The sequence below is a fragment of the Prionailurus bengalensis genome, chromosome E4 (assembly GCF_016509475.1).
Source record: "Prionailurus bengalensis isolate Pbe53 chromosome E4, Fcat_Pben_1.1_paternal_pri, whole genome shotgun sequence".
NCBI lineage: Eukaryota > Metazoa > Chordata > Mammalia > Carnivora > Felidae > Prionailurus > Prionailurus bengalensis.
In genome coordinates this window covers 9,110,200-9,133,586 of record NC_057360.1, presented here as the reverse complement: position 1 = coordinate 9,133,586, position 23,387 = coordinate 9,110,200, and the positions used below count along the sequence as shown (strand labels likewise).

At 36.5% G+C, this 23,387-nt stretch overlaps 1 protein-coding gene across 4 annotated transcripts in view; it reads left to right on the top strand.

The window, feature by feature from the left end:
• FMN2 (formin 2) overlaps positions 1-23,387 on the top strand; it is a 391,725-nt gene that overhangs the window by 239,808 nt on the left and 128,530 nt on the right. For all 4 annotated transcript variants that reach the window (XM_043568706.1, XM_043568709.1, XM_043568707.1 and 1 more), the window contains 5 exons: positions 12,980-13,071; positions 13,216-13,345; positions 15,086-15,232; positions 18,920-18,979; positions 19,126-19,246. In XM_043568706.1, the coding sequence (XP_043424641.1) occupies positions 12,980-13,071; positions 13,216-13,345; positions 15,086-15,232; positions 18,920-18,979; positions 19,126-19,246 (550 nt within the window). The remainder of the gene's footprint in view (positions 1-12,979; positions 13,072-13,215; positions 13,346-15,085; positions 15,233-18,919; positions 18,980-19,125; positions 19,247-23,387) is intronic.

Genomic DNA, 23,387 nt, shown 5'->3' with positions numbered 1-23,387 from the left:
TTAAGCATCTGATTTTGGCTCCGGTCATGAACTCATGGCTCATTTGAGCCCTGCATCAGGCTCTGTGCTGACAGTTCAGAGCCTGGAGCCTGCTTTAGATTCTGTGTCTCCATCTCTCTCTGCCCCTCCCCTGCTAGGACTGTCTGTCCGTCTGTCCGTCTGTCTGTCTGTCTGTCTCTCCCAAAAATAAATAAACATTTAAAAAATCTTAAAGAAAAGTAGACAGGGAATAAATCCTTAGTAAATAAATAAAAATTTTTTGCAATCACTTGTATGTTGGCTTAACGCTAGCTTTGATCCATGTTGCTTTTATTTCTTATGTTTTATCCTAAATGTAAACCTTTTTTGATAATGGAAACACTCGTTTGCTTTGCTGCCCCTTTAGTGCAACTTCTTTTGGTCCCTTAGGAAGTTTTCCCTCGGAACATGGATTGTCTCTCCTTGTGTGTGTGGTGTCAAATTGTTTATAAGCGCCTTGTCTATCCATCAGCCATTGCTTTTTGTATAAATTCTATTCTTTTGTGATCTGCCTCTCGTTTCTCTCTTTGAGGTATGAACAAATCTTGTAGCTTAGTAGGGTACAGAAAGTAGTTTTGCACATTCACTTTCTAATGACTACTCCGCTTTCCTGAGGGGACAGTCTCTTCTGACACGCATATACTAAATATTTTCCATGGTGGCAGGCGGGCATGAGAAAAATAGTGCAGTTGGCTAGCCACATTTTTCCAGACTAATGCCCTAAGTGTTCATATTCCTTCTTTGAATCCCTTTATTCTGCTGATGTTAAAGGAATGTACTTATGAGTGGGAATATGATAGTTTATGTAGAAGACTTTCAGGTTTGGCCTGTGTATGGTCATATAAGGTAGAAAACTTTCAGTGGTAGCAAACGTTGAATGTTTTAAGTATCTGCTAAGAGCCTTGGTTAGCTAAAGCTGGGCTGTGACTTGAAATTATGCATGACAGGAATAACATTTGATGGTTTTGACATATTAGCCTGAGAGGGTCATCAGCTTTCCCTCCTTATTGTAAATGAGTACAACAACTAAAACTTAACTGGGCAATAAATTTAGTAAGGGAATAAATAGGCAACTCTCATAATAAAACTCCTATCATGTTTTCCTTCATAAACTTATTTAGGAAGTTGAATGATTCCAGATGGCATTTCATGTGTATTTGGCTCTGAATTTCTTGTTTACTCACATATATGCCAATATATGGTTAAGTGTTTAAGGTTTTCATGTCTCTGAGGAGCCATTCAGCCTTTAGACATACAACTTTAGATTGCTATGTGTATATGGCAACCGTTTTTGCAAATTGCCCTCAGCCTGTGGTATTTAAAGATATCCCAGTTGTTTATTGTACCTGAGGAAGAAAGACCTGTGGGCCTGAAGTTTTGTCTGTTGACTCTAGAAAGTATATCTCTTAAGAAGCTAGTGTTCAAGATTCGAGAAAATATGAGTCAACAAATGGTATATAGACCACCCATAAACTCTTGAATGTGTAATGTGCAAAAGTATATTTTAAGTGGTCCTTTAATAATGTAGAAGCATTTCCCCTCATAATTGTTGAGAAGTCCTCAGTCCTGTGCAGAAAGATTATCTCTTCCACAGTGTCCATAACATATAGACTTTTAAAATTGAAGTAAAATGAAAAAACTGCAGCCTTAGCACTCCTGTGTGTGAATGTGTGTGTGTGTGTGTGTGTGTGCGTGCACGTGAATGTAGCTAGACATAGCCCTATGCAGTCTTATCACACATTGATCCACGTAAACATCACTATAATCAAGACGTAGAATTATTCAACCTCTACAAAGATCCCTGAAGCTATCCTTTTATAATTATACCAACCAACTTCCCTTTCCCTTTCCTAACCTTGGCAGTCATTAATCTGTTTTCCATCTCTGTAGTTTCATCATTTTGAGAACACTATATAAATGGAATCATATGATATGCAAAAATCAGCTTTTTTTACTCATAATTCCCTTCAGATCCATCCAAGTGTTGAGTATATTAAAAGCTCATTTCTTTTCATTGCTGAGTAGTATTCCATTGTATGAATGTGCCAATATGTGTTTCATACATTGAAGGACATTTAGTTTGTTTTGAGGTTTTCGCTATTACAGATAAAACTGTTATGAACATTCATGTACATTAACTTCTTTTGTGTGTAGATTTAAGTTTCTTTTCTTTGTAAGTAATGCCCAGAAACGTGATTACTGTTTTGTAGGTTAAGTGTAAGTTTAGTGTTTTTTTTTAAATGTTTTTAAATGTTTTATTTATTTTGGAGAGAGAGAGAGAGAGACAGAGAGAGAGAGAGAGACAGAATCTGAAGCAGGCTCCAGGCCCCGAGCTGTCAGCACAGAGCCCGACGCAAGGTTGAATCCACAACCTGTGAGATCATGACATGAATCGAAGTTGGACGCTTAACTGACTGAGCCACCCGGTCACCCCTGTTTCGTTTTTATGAAACTGCTGAACTGTTTTCCAGAATGGCTGCTCCATTTTCTATTGTCAACAGCAATATATGAAAGATCCGATTTTGCTGCATTCTTGCTTGGTACAGTCCCTATTTGTTCACATCCACAGCATATATGAAAGAGGAATGGTGGTCTGTTTGAGGAACTGAAGGACAGCCATGGAGAACAGAATGTATGCAGCGTGTGGGAACATGGCATGAGATGGGATGGACAGGGAGGTGACGTGTGTGTGGAGGTGAACCATGAGGCTTTGTAGGTACTTGAAGGTCTGTGGGATTATTCTAAGAATAACAGTTAACCTTTAAAGAGTTTTAAGTAGCATATTTAAAACACTGGATGCTGTGTAGAACATATGTTAGAGTGAGAGATGATTACGGAGAGACCAGGCAGAGTATCAAGGTAGCGGAGTGGAGAGGTGGTGGTAGTCTACAAAAGGATGAGAGCATTGGAAATGGAGACAGCACTTGGTGATTCACAGGATGTAGACGTGAATTACAGACAGACATCCAGCATGACAGCCAACTTTCTGACCGGTGACTAGTTTTCCAAGTTTACTGGAGTCAGGATTACTGAATGTCTGGGGGAAGGATACATGAGTTTATTTTTAGACTCTGTTTGTTTGTTTGTTTGTTTGTTTGTTTGTTTGTTGTCTGAGATGCTTCTGAGATATCCAGGTTAAAATGTTGGGAAAGTAATTGCCTGTCTGGATATAAGGGAAAACATGAGCTAAAGATAGTTGTCATATAGTGGTTGGATAGTGGATGCAGGCCTGAAAGTGGAGACTGAGAAGGTTAAGCAGAGGGATGGGAAGATGTCTAGGAAAAGACGATGTGATATAATTAAAGGGAATAATATTAGGAGGCAAAGTCACCTAGTAGACATAAAAGTGACAGGGGTGATGATGTTTGAGGAAAAAAAAAGTAAAGATTTAAAGATTAGCTTTAGTTTTATTATGAATATTGGAAGAAACTGAATAAAGGCACTACTAGTTTGGCCAGGAACAGTGTTTCTACTTTCTATCCTTTAGAACACTGGCTCTTTGGGAGTGTTACTGTCATTTCCTCTGTCTGTCTCTCTCTCACACACGCACATGTGCACGAGTTTTGTGATCAATTAAGTGTGAGGATCACTGTTGAAATAGTTTTTAGTATGTGAGTCTTAAAAATGGACACAGTGTACAACAATCCCTAATGAATCTCAGGAATCTCAGTTTGTGTCCTCTGGACCACTGTTTGAGAAACATCTGCTTAACACCATTTAATAGACTCGGACAGTGGAAATGCATACAGTGGAAATGCATACCAGTTGATCTCATTGTTCTTCCCTCCCTCTCCACCACTTGCTCCTCAATCTCTTCCTCTCTGTAGAAGCTGGAATAGCAAGGTTCAGTTTAAGGGGGTGTCTGGGTCAGGGGTAGTGGAGGTAAATATCTATGGTGAAATCAGTGATGACAGCCTGTAATCGGGGTTCGTTTTGGCCAGTGGTCGGGTGAAGAGTGTTCCTGGGTTTTAAGTGTCATGGATCTTTGGTAACTGGTAAAACATCCAGCTTGGCAGCAACTGAGGTCCCCTTCAATATTGGCAAACACAGTAAATGTTGAGAAAAGGATATTCTGGTAGAAATCTGCAGATAATTGGGTGGGTGTGGGAAGTGGTGTGCAAAGAAAGAGACCGAAACAATTTAATTCTGGAAGCGAGTGGGACTGGAAGAGGGAAGGTTTGGGATTTGAATGTTAGGAGCTTGGAAATTCCTTCATGTTATTAATTGATGTGTAAGTGTTTGGCTGTGTTGCCCATGTCTTTGGCCATAATGAAGAATGAACATATTTCAACAAATCACCATTGGTATGGTAGTGGGATCATCAGCATTCTCTTCATATATGGTGAGTCATATATAGTTTTACAAAGCAGTGGAAGGAGATCACTATAGAAGGGTTAAGCAAATAAAAGTGGTGTTATGAGCAACTTGGTACATTATGGTATATGATTTTGCTTGAATCTGAAGCCTAACATGGATACCTTTTCATTCACTGTGCCTGGAATAATGCTGGTAAAAACTAGGCCTTTAAACGAATGGGTGAATGAATCCCTAAAATTCATTTTTTTAAAAGTTTGACCTTGATTATTACCTCATACTCGTGGACCAGAGAAGAACACTTGACACTAAATTTAATTTGAAGGCCAAAGCCAAAAGTGTCCAGATGACCTGTGGATTAATCTGGTACAAATTTATAACCACTAGTTTGACATAAGTTGTGTGGTTGCTGTTAAGAACAATAATTTGGGGCTTTAGCAGAGAGAAAATAATAGACTTTTGCTCGATCTCTCATGTTTTGCAAGAAGAAGCCAAGATGATAGGCAGGAAACAGTTGGTTATGATATATTAATGAATAGCAGAATCTTGCTGAGTTGATTAACGTTGCTTAAAAACCTATTATGTGTTAGTTCTGCTTCTTGTACCTTTACACACTTAAGTATTTCTGCTTATAGGTACACAAGAGAATCGTGTTGAGTGAATGTATAAATGAGTGAATTCATACGTACTTTTGCCAAGCCTAGCATTATTTTTACTTACCTATTTGTGCACTAGCATTTGAAATGACTAATTCTGTTTCATGCATGCACAGTATCTATTTTGGAGTTCAAATGACCTCATAGGAACCCTCATTATACTCTTACGATGGTGATAAACAGCTGGCATTATCTGCATATCATTATGTCCTCAATACTTCTTATATTGTTCTTTCATTATCCCCTCTCTTTTTCCTGTCTCTTCTCCATGACTCAGAGGCCTTCTTTGGTTATGTTTAATTACTGACATAATTTTTCAGTGTTTAGAAAAGTATTATTGACTGTTAACTATATACCATAAACCATGCTAGTTACTAGGACCATAGAGATACCTAAGACATGGCCCTTCTCATCAAAAAGCTCCAGTCAATAGAAGGTGTAGGCATATATTTATATCACCAATAGGATCGTGTGATAAGCATAGCGTAACAGAAAGCAAATGTAAGGTTCTGTGTTATCATTTGGGAAAGAGAGTAATTGTAATGGAGATCAAGGTGATTGAGGCAGGCTTTCCAGAGGAGGTCATTTCTAACCAAGCTGAGAGCAGCAAGCCAAAGTGAATGATGCATATTCCAGGTAGAAGATCTGGTGTGACGGTGTAAGTTATTGGCTAGATGCCTGTGCCTTCAACAGTGACTGGGAGTATAAGAAGCAGAGCAAATTTAGAGGCAAATCAATGACATTAACTCTCCATCTATCTAGAGCCCACATATTCTTCAAAACATAGGTCTTACCTCCTCTTTTTTCTGAAGTTCATGCCACCCTAGCCCAAAGTATATTTTGCCCCATAGGATGACAACATTGTGATTTCAAGCTACAAAATCTTAGGATAGTTTATTGTATACAGAAAAAAATACAAATGTGTTGTTATGCTTCAGTCCAAAATAATGATTTCATAAATACAGAATAAGAGAAACAGAGAGCCTATAAACATGAAAAAATATTAGACTACTGGTAACTTAAAGGATATAGGGCTCTTCCAAATATTGTTCTCAATTTCAAGCTGCACTAACAGCAGCAGGCTTTCTGGAATGATGGACTTGAGAATCAGACTGTACAGTGGGAGAGTGACATGATGCTCCATTGTGTGTGCCTCATTTGTAAGTCATCAGAAACATACTCAAACAGCAACTACGATCATGATAGGCTCACATTTATATCAGATAAATTGTGAAGAACCAAAGTACTTAGCACAGACGGCAAAGGAGGAAAAATTTAGCTTTCCCAAATATTTGAAAGAAAGTTGCACTTGACCCCAGAGAGTAGAGCAAGAACCAATGTCTGAAAGCGGAGGAAATATTTTTGTTTAATATAAAGGAGCTGTGTTTTCGTTGTGTCTTGTTTTTGGACAGTGTTTTTTAAAGATGTAATGGTCAATTTAGAGTGACAATGAACTTTTTGTTCCTGGAGGTGTATGAGTCTTGTGAATGCCAAAGAGAATTTAGTCATCAGTTTGATAGGAAAGTTTTACCAAATGTCAGTTCCCAAGGTCTGCTCCATGGGTGCCCAGGGTTTCTGCATTTTTTCAAAGGGGGTCTACAAGATAAAAATGACTTGCATAATAACACTAAGATGTTATTTGTTTTTCTGACAGTGTAAATGTTGGTACTGATGGTTCAAAAGCAGTGAAAGGTAAACATTCTGACATCTCCACCTGAATCAAGGCAGTGGCACTACACTTAGACGTCATTGTAATTCTTTACTGCCATGCACTTGCATGGGGGAAAAAAGCCAATGTCCTTAATGAACAGTGAAAATTTATGAAAACTCAACTCTTGAGTATCTGTGTTTTTAATACTCTGTGTGACAAAATGGAAAGTGCACACAGAGTGTTTCTCCTGGGCAGCAAAGTACAACAGTTCCTGTGATAAAAGTACTTTTTGTAAATTAAGGTAGTCCTTTTTCATTGGACACCATCTCTGTTTGAAAACCCAACCGGCAAACTGTGATTATTAATACATTGACATTTGGTAGACATTTTCTTGAAAATGAACAAATTAAGTGATTACTTTAAGGATACCAGCTGGTGTTTGTGGCCAACGACAAAATTCAAGCTCTGAAGTAACATTGGAATTTTGGAAATTTTATGTGTGCCTCCATAAGTTTGATAGCTTTGCTATAGTTAAGACTTTTGTGATAAGATGGGCAGTGATTTTTTAAAAATTGATTTTATTTTTAATGCCATAAAGTAACATGTGCCTGTATTTGGAAGTTCTGTGATACTTAGCATGGGAAGAAGAAGGGAGTTTTGGGGTCATGGATATGAGACAAAACAGAGACTGTACTACGGTCCCCTTAACCCTGACTGTGAAATCCAGTGTTCCTTGGCTGCCTCCATAAGAAAAAAAATGCTGAGACTTTATGTCTCCTGTGTAGCAGCACATCTTGCAGGAATGTGGAGGAAGGCTACTTACCACCAGACCAAAGCAGTATATGCCAGGATAGACCCCAGCCTTGACTTTTCACCAACTTTTCCCCTCATTATAATACTAAAAAATCATGCCCGTGGGTGGACATTTAACATGGTAATTAGATATACAATGCATGAAGAAGCATGACCTTTAAATGCACAGGTGCTAATAAATTCCCACCTCTACATGCTTAAATGTCACCCTTTTCCTGCTTAAGTTTCTTTTTTTTTAAATATGAAATTTATTGTCAAATTGGTTTTCATACAACACCCAGTGCTCATCCCAAAAGATGCCCTCCTCAATACCCATCACCCACCCTCCCCTCCCTCCCACCCCCCATCAACCCTCAGTTTGTTCTCAGTGTTTAAGAGTCTCTTATCCTTTGGCTCTCTCCCACTCTAACCTCTTTTTTTTTTTCTTCCCCTCCCCCATGGTCTTCTGTCAAATTTCTCAGTATCCACATAAGAGTGAAACATATGGTATCTGTATTTCTCTGTATGACTTATTTCACTTAGCATAACACTCTCCAGTTCCATCCACGTTGCTACAAAAGGCCATATTTTATTCTTTCTCATTGCCAAGTAGTATTCCATTGTGTACATAAACCACAACTTCTTTATCCATTCGTCAGTTGATGGACTTTTAGGCTCTTTCCATAATTTGGCTATTGTTGAAAGTGCTGCCATAAACATTGGGTACAAGTGCCCCTATGCATCAGCACTCCTGAATCCCTTGGGTAAATTCTTAGCAGTGCTGTTGCTGGGTCATAGGGTAGATCTATTTTTAATTTTTTGAAGGAACCTCCACACTGTTTTCCAGAGTGGCTGCACCAGTTTGCATTCCCAGCAACAGTGCAAGAGGGTTCCCGTCTCCACATCCTCTCCAGCATCCATAGTCTCCTGATTTGTTCATTTTAGCCACTCTGACTGGCATGAGACTGGTATCTGAGTGTGGTTTTGACTTGTATTTCCCTGATGAGGAGTGACATTGAGCATTTTTTCATGTGCCTGTTGGCCATCTGAATGTCTTCTTTCTTTCTTTCTTTCTTTATTTTTATTTTTTTTAACGTTTATTTATTTTTGAGACAGAGAGAGAGCATGAACGGGGGAGGGTCAGAGAGAGGGAGACACAGAATCTGAAACAGGCTCCAGGCTCTGAGCTATCAGCACAGAGCCCAACGCAGGGCTTGAACTCACAGACCGCGAGATCATGACCTGAGCCGAAGTCGGCCGCTTAACCGACTGAGCCACCCAGGCGCCCCTGGATGTCTTCTTTAGAGAAGTGTCTATTCATGTCTTCTGCCCATTTCTTCCCCAGATTATTTGTTTTTCGGGTGTGGAGTTTGGTGAGTTTTTTATAGATTTTGGACACTAGCCCTTTGTCTGATATGTCATTTGCAAATATCTTTTCCCATTCCATCAGTTGCCTTTTAGTTTTGTTGATAGTTTCCTTTGCAGTGCAGAAGTTTTTTGCCTTCATGAGGTCCCAATAGTTCATTTTTGCTTTTAATTCCCTTGCCTTTGGGTGTCGAGTAAGAAATTGCTGCCGTTGAGGTCAGAGAGGTTTTTCATGCTTTCTCCTCTAGGGTTTTGATAGTTTCCTGTCTCACATTCAGGTCCTTTATCCATTTTGAGTTTGTTTTTGTGAATGGTGTAAGAAAGTGGTCTAGTTTCATTCTTCTGCATGTTGCTGTCCAGTTCTCCCAGCACCATTTGTTAAAGAGACTGTCTTTTTTCCATTGGATATTCTTTCCTGTTTTGTCAAAGATTATTGGCCATATTTTTGTGGGTCCAATTCTGGAGTCTCTATTCTATTCCATTGGTCTATTGTTTAACATAGTGTTGAAAATGCTAGCATCAGCAATCAGACAACAAAAGGAAATCAAAGGCATCAAAATTGGCAAAGATGAAGTGAAGCTTTCACTTTTTGCAGATGACATGATACTATACATGGAAAACCAGATAGACTCCACCAAAATTTTGCTAGAACTTATACATGAATTCAGCAAAGTCGCAGGATACAAAATTAATGTACAGAAATAAGTTGCATTCTTATACACTACTAATGAAGCAACAGAAAGACAAATAAAGAAACTGATCCCATTCACAATTGCACCAAGAAGCATAAAATACCTAGGAATAAACCTAACCAAAGATCTGTGCTGAAAACTATAGAAAACTTATGAAGGAAATTGAAGAAGATACAAAGAAATGGAAAAACATTCCATGCTTATGGATTGGAAGAATAAATACTGTTAAAATGTCAATACTACCCAAAGCAGTCTACACATTCAATGCAATCCCAATCAAAATTGCACAAGCATTCTTCTTGAAGCTAGAACAAGCAATCCTAAAATTTGTATGGAACCACAAAAGACCCCGAATAGCCAAAGTAATACTGAAGAAGAAGACCAAAGCGGGAGGCATCACAATCCCGGACTTCAGCCTCTACTACAAAGCTGTAATCAGCAAGACAGCATGGTTTTGGCACAAAAACAGACACATAGTCCTGCCTAAGTTTATTTAAAACATTCTCCCTGACCTCTCCTCCGGGAGTCAGCCTGAGGACACTTTTCTTTTGTGTTGTCTTCTTTGTTCTCTGCCATAAGCCCCAATAGAGCCTTGCCTGAGACTCCTGTTTGGCCTCTGATTAATTTCTATTGTTTAGAGAGCCCAGGGGCCAGGTATGGTATGAAATGGAGTGGCATTTACTTCCTTATCATCCATAAAGCAGCACTGTCAACCCTGGGCAACTTTTCTTTCTGAAGTCAGCAGAAATGGTCTGATAGAGCATAAGTGTCAAGGACTATGCGATTTGTAATTCATGTATACTGAATAATTTGGGGAATAACTCCACAGTTTTGCCAGAAAGTCACTTTATTCTCAAGACATTGGAGCATTTTATCTTTCTCTCCTATATTTGATTATTATTATGATTTACCTTAACCATCTTTTTTTCTCTCATAGTTGTTTGTTCAGATTTTATGTGTTTTTATTTAAGAGCCAGAGAAATTTACTGAGTCCGTGGAGTCAGCTTCTGATCATTCACCTGCTCATGCCAGCACTCAACTAGGTTGAGTCTATGTCAGGTTATCTAAGGTTCTAAAAACAAAAATTAAACCAACAAACTTAATTACTTCATCGGATTGTAGCAAGGTGGATTTTTTTTCTCCCTGTCGACGTTTGGGTATTGAATGTGATTGAGTTTGAAGAGAGCAGACTAATTTTCTGCTCTGCTAAGCGAAATAAGTCAGTCAGAAAGAGACAAATATCATATGATTTCATTCATATGTGGAATTAAAGAAACAAAACAGATGAACATATGTGCAGGGGGGGAAAAAGAAGAGAGAGAAACAAATCACAAGAGATTCCTAATGATAGAGAACAAACTGAGGGTTGACAGAGGGAGGTGGGTGGGAGATGGGCTAGATGGGTGATGGGCATTAAGAAGGGTACTTGTGATGAACACTGCGTGTTGTATGTAAGATATGAATCACTGAATTCTACTCCTGAAACCAATATTGCGATGTGTGTTAATGAACTAAAAGTTAAATAAAAAAAGAATAGAGAGGTTATATGGACTGGAACTCTTTATATGCTGTATTTTGGTGCAGACCTCCGTGTCTTAAAATAACCCTTGTCTTATCAATATTCTTAATTTTAATATTCTTTTATAATATTGCCCTGGGCACTCATTTGCCAGAAGGATGAGCATTGTCTTTATTAAAAGCCATCTCGTTAGTTGGTTTTAAGTGGTATAATGATGGGATCTGTGGGCAGACTCTTATGGACAGTAACTATGATAAGTGGTGTTTACTTCCCTAAAATTCTTGGGCCAGGTCACAGTAAACTGGTGGGGAAAAAGCAAGATTACTATACAGTTGAAATTCTAGAAGCAGGTTCTAAAACTTTGGAGTAGCTTGGGATACTTCCATTAAATTCATGCTTTTTTTTTTTAATTTTTTTTTCAACGTTTATTTATTTTTGGGACAGAGAGAGACAGAGCATGAACGGGGGAGGGGCAGAGAGAGAGGGAGACACAGAATCGGAAACAGGCTCCAGGCTCCGAGCCATCAGCCCAGAGCCCGACGCGGGGCCTAACTCACGGACCGCGAGATCGTGACCTGGCTGAAGTCGGACGCTTAACCGACTGCGCCACCCAGGCGCCCCTAAATTCATGCTTTTTAATTCTTTGGATCTTTTGTTGCATTGTATTTCAAAAGCAAATTTTATTTTCAATACAAACCCTCAGAAGATCTACTGATCTGTCTTCAAATCCTCTTCCGCTGTTAAAAGAAGCTTCATTTGAGGGTTCATGTCTGGCTCAGTCAGTAGAGCATGCGACTCTTGATCTCGGGATTGTGAGTTCACGCCCCCCAATGGGCATAGAGCTTACTTAAAAATAAATGAATAAAATAAAAAGTGAGCAGTTTTAAAAAATAAAAAAAAAATGAAACTTCATTTGAAGAACTAGTCTTTGCTAGTTAATACCATCACCTGAAACCTGCATTTCAAAAGAATCAGGGAATACAAAACAGAACATAGCTGTTTTTCAGATGAAATCTTTAGTTTCTATAAACCTATTAGAGTGTATCTCATATAGTAGTTCTTGGCTAAACTGCTTTAATGTTTAAACAAAAAAATAATAATAATTAAAATAATAATTTTAAATTCTGAGAATTAGACTCAAATTCAAAATATGGTTGTCTACTCACACTTCTCAATGCATTGAAGTACTGTATTTGGCTGTTTTGAAACATCTTTATGAGTTATAAAATAAAGACTGCAAATATAAAGCATCCAAATTTTTCATAGAGAAGAATAGGTGCGTGTTTCTCCATGTCTGTAAAATCTTCCACCATATATTAAAAATGCAGAAGAAACTTTCCTACGAAGAAACAAATTTAGGATGACAGACTTTTAGCTTGTAATTATAAATGGTAAAAGAAGATATTTTGGGAGAAAAGAAGCCTAAAACCATTTTTGTGTCAAAAAGAAAATCCAGCAGAAAAATCAACCTTTTATTTTTGTTCCAGGACTTAATAATTCAATTGTATTTTTCCCCTAAAAAAAGCCATAAACAATGATTGCAATGGTTAAATAAGTACTTTTTTTCCTTTAAAAGTCTTATAACATTATGACCAAATTACTTCCAAATTTATCTTGATTGATTTCTAAATAAGACATACCACTTTAAAATGAAATTCTTGTATTCTAGAGAGTATTACAAACAGCCAAAAAACAAGAGAGGAAAACTGTATTATTTTAGAGCATGCTTAAATAAATAAATGTTTTGCAGATCACTAATAGCCAATAACATTATTTGGAAGGTTTGGAGGTGATCTGGTTTGCATTAAACATATTTACACTTTAAAATGCCTTCATGAATTAAGTCAAGCTTTACTGCAAACAGATGCTAAGAAATATGAAAATATATCGAGTTTGCTGTATTAAGATTATCATAATCTAAGGGACTCATTTCATAAGATTTTCAATAACTGTTTGGCATTATATTTTCCAGAGAGCACAATCAGATGAACTGGAAAAAATTGAAAAGCATGGCCGGTCCTCCAAAGACAAAGAAAATGCCAAGTCTCTGGACAAACCTGAACAGTAAGAACACCTCAGGACCTTGTTGAGGGCAGCCTCTTTCCATTTGGAAAATGTAGCATCTTCCGTGCATAATTGTTATGAATATGAGGATAAACATCTGTTTATATGAATTATATTCTTCTTAACTTGGCTTTATTTCCTTAGGTTCCTTTATGAACTGTCACTAATCCCCAACTTTTCAGAACGAGTCTTTTGTATCCTCTTCCAGTCCACATTTTCAGAAAGCATTTGCTCAATTCGTCGCAAACTGGAATTGCTACAGAAATTGTGTGAGGTGAGTTCCAGTCCATAGACAGCTGACGATTGAGTTCTGATATTTAATTGTGTTCAGCCATGTCCACATTTCAAAATCGTTTTCTTTTATTTACTCTACAAGTAAATTTGGAGAATAGCAGTTCCACAAAAGAGAACATACGATGACTAGTTTCAAGATCAAAGAAAAACTTGGAGAGTTGCGCGCCACGGGGCCGGTTGCTGCAGTGTGCTCCTTATGCTCCCACGTCCGGGGATTTCTGCCCCTTCTGCTTTTGCCAAAACAAAATTTTCACTTTCCCTGGTCCTTTCTTACATCAGACTTCAGATTTAATGTGATTTGAAGGCCTCTTATTTATTTGCCTTCAGTTTTGGAAGGGACCTTCAACAAATTGTTAATGATTCCATCCAAATGATTTAGGAACAGCTGTGTGACTCAACAGAAGATGAATATTCTCCAGAAAACAAAGAATAAATGCTTGGCATGAATTACCAATATTACCATTTAAAACAATTTGTCAAAAATCAATAGTACCATTCGTTCTGGTTGTGGTAAATCATTTTGAAAAGTAGTAAGATGTTATTAAAGACACATTTTTCAGAGGAAAGAATACTTGCAAATTCCAGCTAAGCTTCATGTTTTGGAAGAAGGGAGTGTGAACTTTTCAGGGATAAATCTAAATTTGGAATTAATCGTTAAAACTGTGTTTTGGTTTCCTACAATTTATGCCAAAAATTTGTATCGTAGGTACAATTAGGGTGACGGCAGCGACATTCTTTTCTAGTTGTTCTCATATTACAACCTTATTTGTTTTCCACGCAGTTGCATCAGAAATGGCTTAGAATGGTGTCTGTCACTTTACAAATGTGTACCTGAATTCTTGTAGGTGGTACAACTTCCTAAAGCTAACTTTGGGTAAACTAAAAATAAAACTATCCTATAATCCAGCATTTTCACCGTTAGGTGTTTACCCAAAAATACAGATTTGAAGGGGTACATGTACCCCAATGTTTATAGCAGCATTATCAATTATAGCCAAACTATGGAGAGAGCACAAATGTCTGTTGACTGATGGACTGATGAATGGATAAAGAAGATAACTTATATACATATATACATATGTATATACATATGTATGTACATATATATGTATAGTGTACATATATGTGTGTACATATATATGTATATATATGATGGAATGTTATTCAGCCATCAAAAAGAATGAAATCGTACCATTTGTAATGAAGTGGATGGAGCTAGAATGTATTATGCTAAGTGAGATAAGTCAATCAGAGAAAGACAGATACCATATGATTTCACTCATATGTGCAATTTAAGAAACAAAATGGTTGTGAACCTATGGGAAGGAGTGTGGGAAAGAGAAGAGAGAGAAACAAACCACAAGAGACTCTCAATGTTAGAGAACAAACTATGGGTTGACAGAGGGAGGTGGGTGGGAGATGGGCTAGACAGGTGATGGGTACTGAGGAGGACACTTGTGATGAGCAGTGGGTGTTGTATGTAAGTGATGAATCACTGAATTCTACTCCTGAAATTAATATTGCACTGTATGTTAACTAAAATTTAAATAAAAAAATAAAGTTAACTTTGGAGACACTACTCTTAAAATATCCTAATAATATACAATGATACAGTTTGGATGTGACCCAAAATTATTAGTATGATATGAATATCTGCCACTGACTTAAGATAATTCAAAGAAAACTTTGTCTAAGAGATAAAATGTTCTTTATCTTACAGACATTAAAAAATGGCCCAGGGGTTATGCAAATTCTGGGTTTGGTTCTTGCTTTTGGCAACTACATGAATGGTGGAAATAAGACTCGAGGACAGGCAGATGGCTTTGGGTTAGACATTCTTCCGAAGCTGAAAGATGTTAAAAGCAGTGTAAGTATCTTGTGTGAATGAATGTAGGCAAATTGAGAATTAGAAGGTTTGTTTAGTAATGAGTTTGACTGTAAACATGTTGTAATAAATGTTTATGTTCCAAGGTCAAAAATGTCTATGTTCTGAGCTAGGTAAAAGCATGTGGCCTTCATATGTTTATGATTTTGTGAATGTTTCCCAAAGTGAATAATTATTAATACTATGTTTAATGAATAATTGAGTAGAGAATAAAAATAATTATTTTTTCAGTCTATCATTACCATGTCTGCTAAAATTTATCCTTTTGGAGTCTGAGGACTGATTAATTTTCATAAATTAGACAGTATTATTCTTCTCTTCTGTGTTAAGTAATGGAGGCCAATAGGCTTGTGATTTTTTTTTTATAATTTTTTTTTCAACGTTTTTTATTTATTTTTGGGACAGAGAGAGACAGAGCATGAACGGGGGAGGGGCAGAGAGAGAGGGAGACACAGAATCGGAAACAGGCTCCAGGCTCTGAGCCATCAGCCCAGAGCCTGACGCGGGGCTCGAACTCCCGGACCGCGAGATCGTGACCTGGCTGAAGTCGGACGCTTAACCGACTGCGCCACCCAGGCGCCCCTAGGCTTGTGTTTTAAAAACAAAACGAAGATGGGTGAAAGTAGATTATAAATAAAATGTAAAAAATTATCTTGTTTTTCTACATATCATATTCCCCTTGACACTGGTATATGTGGGAATGCCCAAGCCCTTTTGCAGGACTAATTCATTTTTGATCCTGCTTCTATACTGGTATTTGTTTAAAGTTAACATCTAAGAGATTATGAGAGTGCCAGTAAAAATATAAGATTAGGGAACAACCATGATGGTTAGAATTAATGTCTGAGAATATAAACTTAGAAGATAATAGAATTCTATTTCTCTGATGGAATCTCTACACAGAACTGTATGATAAAGGAAATTATGGACATGTTTTTAAAACATTAAGTTTAAGGGGTGCCTAGGTGGCTTAATCAGTTGAGCATCTGACTTCAGCTCAAATCATGTTTCGAAGTTTGTGAGTTCGAGTCCCACATTGGGCTCTGTGCTGACAGCTCAGAGCCTGGAGCCTGCTTCAGATTCTGTGTGTGTGTGTGTGTGTGTGTGCCCCTCCCCTACTCACACTCTGTCTCTTTCTCTCTCAAAAATAAATAAACATTTAAAAATATTTTAAAATATTAAGTTTAAGTAAGTAGTTGGCTCATAGAAATGGAAATAGTAGAATTGTTCTTCCTAGATAAAGAATATAGTTGAACCTTGAATGATGTGGGGCTTAGGGCACTGACCTCCCGCTCAGTCAAAAAGCCACGCATAACGTTTGACTCCCAAGACTTAAGTACTAACAGCCCACTGTTGACAAGAAGTCTAACCAATAACATTAATCTACTGACACCTATTTCATATGTTATATGTAACATATATACTGTATTCTTACAATAAAGTAAGCTAGAGAAAATATTATTAAGAAAATCATAAGGAAGAGAAATTACATTTCCAGTATTATACTGTATTTGTTGACAAAAATCTATGTGTAAGTGGACCCACGCAGTTCAAACCCATGTTGTTCAAGGCTCACTTTATGTCTCCCTCATGAGAAGCAGACACTTTTTTTGTTGTTGTTTCTGGTGGTCAACAACTCATTTGTTCATTCATTCATACATACACTCATGTATTCATTTAACATTCTTTCATTGAGCTCAGTGAAATACCAGTTACTACTTTTCCAGAATTGAATAAAGCCTAGTCCTTTCTTGGAATACCAGCAGCATGTAATTTTTGTGATTTTTTATGGGTATATTTGTTCAGATGCTAGTATATTTGTATGACACAAATTTTCATAGGAACCTCCAATATGTCAACCTGCTACATCACATTTGTTCAAAAGCAAAAGCTCTCTTGGAAGCATTGAATAGTTCTTAACAACTGATTGTTGAATTGAAACGAGTAACTTTTTCAAATAATACTGGAACATAAATATCATTGACATAATTCTTAACATAAAAATGGATCTGAGATAGATGCTGATAATCATAATTACATATGAATAAAGGATTATTTGGGTTTTTTTATTCGTTAGTATATCTTATTCAATCTCCAAGTTAGTTAAATTTTATTAATTTAAATAATTAAGGAGTATCCTAGATAAAAATTACATAATAAAATCAAGAAGCAAGATTTTTTTTTCTAATTTTTTTTTTTCAACGTTTATTTATTTTTGGGACAGAGAGAGACAGAGCATGAACGGGGGGAGGGGCAGAGAGAGAGGGAGACACAGAATCGGAAACAGGCTCCAGGCTCTGAGCCATCAGCCCAGAGCCCGACGCAGGGCTCGAACTCACGGACCGCGAGATCGTGACCTGGCTGAAGTCGGACGCTTAACCGACTGCGCCACCCAGGCGCCCCAAGATTTTTTGTTTTTAATAATTTCATTTGCATTCGCATAAGAGTTATACTAGTCTTCCTGATTTGATTCTTGCTCTATAAAATGAATATAACTGTGTCTACTTCTTAGTACTGTTTGTGGACCTGCGTGGACAGAGCTGTTACTCAGATCACTCAGAATTTTCACTCAGCATGCCTATCAGCAGGCAGTTAATAAATGTTTTGTTAATTCATTCAAGTACTGCTAACTGTACTGCATATTTCTTTGAATTATATTAGGAAAGAGAACGGAAAGTTGGTTAAATTATATGCAAGCAAATGATGTTCCTGAAAAATATATTACTTTTACTATTATAAGATATTACTGCATAATATCTTATTATATTATTACTATACATTACCATGAAGAAAGTCTCTAAAAGCTGTATTATCATATGTCAAACTAAATTATGAAAGGATATTGCTTTTTATAAATAGAGGGAAAATAATCGTTAGATTGAACATTTCAGGGAATGTAGTTTGTGTCATATGGTTTTTAAATATATGTGTGTGTGTGTGTGTGTGTGTGTGTGTGTGTGTATTTGTCCTCCCACATTCAGAGTATCTAGTTCTAATTTTGAATGATGAAAACTTAATACCTTTTAAATGTGCCAGAAAGGAGGTAAAAACCTATTCTTTGAAGCCTATTAGAATAGAAACAATTCTACATTTTTTTCCATAGAAATACACACTGCATTGTTTATAGCTGCCTGGATATTAATTCCACAATCTCAGATGCTGACATAGCAATTTATAATATAGACTCGCATTTTTAAAGCTCCTGCTGACTTGAAATTATACTTAACTTTATTTTCTTTATCTACTAACAAGCCTCAATCAAACTTCCTGTTGCAGATTGATACCTGCTGGTCCAGAAGTGGTATAGAAATGCTGGCAACGTTTAATCATTTCAGTTAAGATAGTAGTTATACTTTTAAACATAAAATATGATAATTAGTGAACTAATTTTCTGATCAAAGAGGGTAAAACAGGAAAGTATTCACAGTTGAGGCTCCACCCTTGAACAGCTGGGCTTCCACTTGGGGCTTAGATTAAAACACTGGGGAAAACCAGGATCTTCTGTGCCATTGAAATCCTTAGATGTAGTGGCTGTAGTACTTTGAAATATAGAATTTCACATTTTATTCTAAATGTTCTCATCTGTGTGTTGATTTACTGGAATCTATTTTATTTGACGCTCTAATATTTAAAAAATATATTTTTACTTACTTTGGTCTTTCTGCCTAGGACAATAGCAGAAGCCTTTTGTCATACATTGTCTCCTACTATCTTCGAAATTTTGATGAGGTAAGGCAGTTTTTACAGTGATATTTTGTTATTGTTTATTGTTGAGGGATTTGGCAGTATTTGCTATTTTGCCATTGCCATTGTTGTATTATTTTTATTTATATTGATGCTGATTTGTTTTAAAATTATGTGTTTTTGCTAATTAGGATGCTGGAAAAGAACAGTGTGTTTTTCCACTGCCAGAACCTCAGGACCTTTTTCAGGCTTCACAGATGAAGTTTGAAGATTTTCAAAAAGATCTCAGAAAACTAAAGAAAGACTTGAAAGGTAACTTATAATCTTAAAGAGTCATGTTTGTATTATTTATGCTTTGTTAATGAGAAAAACCTGACTTTTCAATGTTTTTTAAGACAGCAAATCTTTAACAGCTTTGTAAAACTAGATTTTTTTAGTGTGGCAAAAGAAAAATTTTGCCAATAGACTAGTTTTTTTGTTGTTCAAAAAGTTACGTGTATTAGACATTTAGATATTGAATAGCATATTGGTTATTTGAATAGCAATCCCCTTGATCAGAAACAAATTTGATCATCTTGTTTCCACTTTATAGCCAAGAACATTTGTCCATTTATCATGATATTGTTAAAAGATAAATAGTTCCTCCCTATTGGGCGTACTTGCACAAGATGTTGTGGTTTGTGAACTTTCCTGGGAACAAAAATCTTCTCTCACATGTTTGGTCAAAAAACACAGGTATGTATAACATCTTTATTAACAGTCACAAAGCCTTGTATCAAATCATTTTGAAGAGAGTCTAAAATTCTTCAGATTTCTAGAAAAGACCCTGGATAGCCAAAGCAATCTTGAAAAAGAAAACCAAAGCAGGAGGCATCACAATCCCGGACTTCAAGCTATACTACAAAGCTGTAATCATCAAGACAGTATGGTACTGGCACAAGAACAGACACTCAGATCAGTGGAACAGAATAGAGAACCCAGAAATGGATCCACAAACGTATGGCCAACTAATCTTTGACAAATCAGGAAAGAACATTCAATGGAATAAAGACAGTCTCTTCAGCAAGTGGTGCTGGGAAAACTGAACAGAGACATGCAGAAGAATGAACCTGGACCTTTCTTATACGATACACGAAAATAAACTCAAAATGGATGAAAGACCTAAATGTAAGACACGAAGCCATCAAAATCTTTGAGGAGAAAGTAACATTTTAAAATAAAAAATATCAAATTGGAAAAGAAGAAGTAAAACTGTCATTATTCGCTGAGGACGTTTTATATACAAAAAATCCTAAAGACTCCACCAAAAACTAGGAGACTAATAAACTAAGTTGCAGGGTACATAATAAATATACAAAAATATATTGCATTTTTATATAGCAACAAAGGACTATCCAAAAGAGAAATAAAAGAAACAATCTCATTACAACTGCATCAAAAAGAATAAAATACCCAGGGATAAATTCGACCCAGAATGTGCAAGATCTGTACACTAACACCTATAAGACATTGATGAAAGAAATTAAAGAATATGCAAATAGAAAGCTATTCTGTATTCATTGTTTGGAAGACTTAATATTGTTAAAAATGTCCACATTACCCAAAGCAATCTACAGATTCAATGCAATCCCTATCAAAATTCCAATGGCCTTTTTCATAGAATTAGAACAAATGATCCTAAAATTTGTATAGAACCACAAAAGATCCACAATAGCCAAAGCAATTGTGAGAAAGAATAAAGCTGGAAACTTAATACATACCTCCTGATTTCAAGGTATATTTCAAAGCTAGAGTAATCAGAACAGTATAGTATTGGCATAGATCAACTGAACAGAATAGGAAGCCCAGAAATAAGCCCATATATATATGGTCAATTAATTTATGACAAAGGAGGCAAGAATATACAATGGGGAAAGGATGGTCTCTTCAATAAGTTGAGGCTGGGAAAACTGGACATCCAAATGCAAAAACAAAAAAAAAAAAAAAAAAAGAAAAGAAAAAAGAAAAAGAAACTGGACAGTATCTTACACCATACCCCAAAATAACTCAAAATAAGTTAAGGACCTGAATGTAAGACCAGAAACCATAAAACTCATAGAAGAAAACATAGGCAGTAAGCTCCTTGATATCAGTGTGGGTGATATTTTTTTGGATCTGACTCCAAAGGCAGTGGCAACAAAGGCAAAATAAACAAATGGGATGGCATCATACTAAAAAGCTTCTACACAGAGAAGGAAACAATCAATGAAAGGACAAAGCAACTTCCTAAATGGGAGAAGATATTTGCAAATGATAAATCCCATAAGGGGTTAATATCGAACCTATATAAAGAACTCAAACAACAAATACATAAACAATCCAATTACAAATGGGCAGAAGATTTGAATAGACATTTTTCCAAAGAAGACATGCAGATGGCCAAGAGGCACATGAAAGATGCTCAACATCACTAATCATAAGGGAAATCCAAATTAAAGCCACAGTGAGATCTTACTTCATGCCTGTCAGAATGGCTAGGATCAAAAGGACAAGAAACAAGTGTTGGTGAGGATGTGAAAAACAAGGACTCTGCCCGCACTGTTGTAGTGTAAATTGGTGTAGCTGCTGTGGAAAACAGTATGGAGTTTCCTAAAAAAATTTAAAATACAACTGTCATGGAATATAGCAATTCTACTTCTGGGTATTTATCTAAAGAAAATGAAAATACTAATTTGGAAAAGCTCTATGTGCCCCTGTGTTCATTGCGCCATTATTGACAATAGCCAAGATATGCAGGTAACCTAAGTGCCCATCAATAGATGAATGGATAAAGACGTGGTATGTATATATATGTATATACAACCACACAGAGGAATATTACTGAACCATAAAAAAGAAGGAAATCGTATCATTTGAAAGAACATGGATAGATCTTGAGTGCCTTTTGTTGAATGAAATAATTCTGACAGGAAAAGACAAATACTGTATGATTTCACTTGTATGTAGAATCTAAAAAGAACAAAATAAAACAAAACAAATTTCATAGATACAGAGAATGGATGGGTAGTTGTTATAGGGGAGGGGTTTGGGTGGTAGAAAAAAATGGGTGAAGGGGATCAAGATGTACAAACTTCCAATTATGAAATAAATAGGTCACGGAAATGTAATATACAGCAGGATGACTTTAGTCAGTAATATTGTATTAAAAATTTGAAAGGTGCTATTAAAGGAAATCTTAAGAGTTCCCATCACAAGGGGAAAAAATGTTTGTTGATAGATGTTAACTATTGGGGTAGCCATTTCATAATGTATACACATGTTGAATCAGTACATCATTTACCTAAAACTAGTATCATCTTATATGTCATTTATACTTCAATGATAATTTTTAAGATAAAGAGATTTTATGTGAGAAAAAGTAATGTTTATACAGATAGTTTATATATATATATACATATATATATATTTTGTTTTGGTTGTAAAATGTCTTTGTGATCATGCAAATGTGATCATGCAAATGTCTTGTGATCATGTTGCAGAGTAGAGAACACCTCAGTTGTGTGTGTAAGCCTCCTGCTAAATCTGTTAAGCACCGACAGGGAATAAATAAGTTTATGTGAGATTTTCATTTGATGTTGCATTACTAGATAAAAAGAAGAGACTTGATTACCTCTGTCCATAAATCAAATGTGATATCACTTTTTAAGAGATTGTATCCCAATTTTGAAATATTTATCCAAAGATTTTGGTCTAGAATCAAATTTATGAAGTTGATAATTTCATCACAGATGCTTTTACATGGATTTAAATCCACAGAGCAACATCATATACTTACATTTTCTAAACACTCAATAGCATTCGTTTATAGTCCTGGTGCATGTTAGGCATTTGCTAGTTTGCCACGGATACCAAAAGATATAAGTATCACTGCCAAGGAGGGGTGAAATTCTGTCACTTAGATGTTCTCCCTTAGAGCCTCAAATATGGGTACTCACTGATTGAGCCCAAGAATGACTGCCTCATTTAAAAAAGATACATAAAACTACTTTACATTTGTAGAATACTATATTATTATGTATTTAAGAATGATTTCTTGGGGCGCCTGGGTGGCTCAGCCGGTTAAGCGTCCGACTTCGGCTCAGGTCACGATCTCGCGGTCCGTGAGTTCGAGCCCCGCGTCGGGCTCTGTGCTGACCGCTCAGAGCCTGGAGCCTGTTTCAGATTCTGTGTCTCCCTCTCTCTCTGCTCCTTCCCCGTTCATGCTCTGTCTCTCTCTGTCTCAAAAATAAATAAACGTTTAAAAAAAAAATTAAAGAATGATTTCTTAAAACAATAAGAAACCCAAACCATTCATGTGTAGTATGTATTATACTTAAAATTTTGCCAGGTATCTTGGTTTGCTTATAAAATTCTGTTTCCTGTTTCTCTCTCTCTTTTCTCTCTCTGTCCTTTGATTTGGTGCTAGGAGAATTTC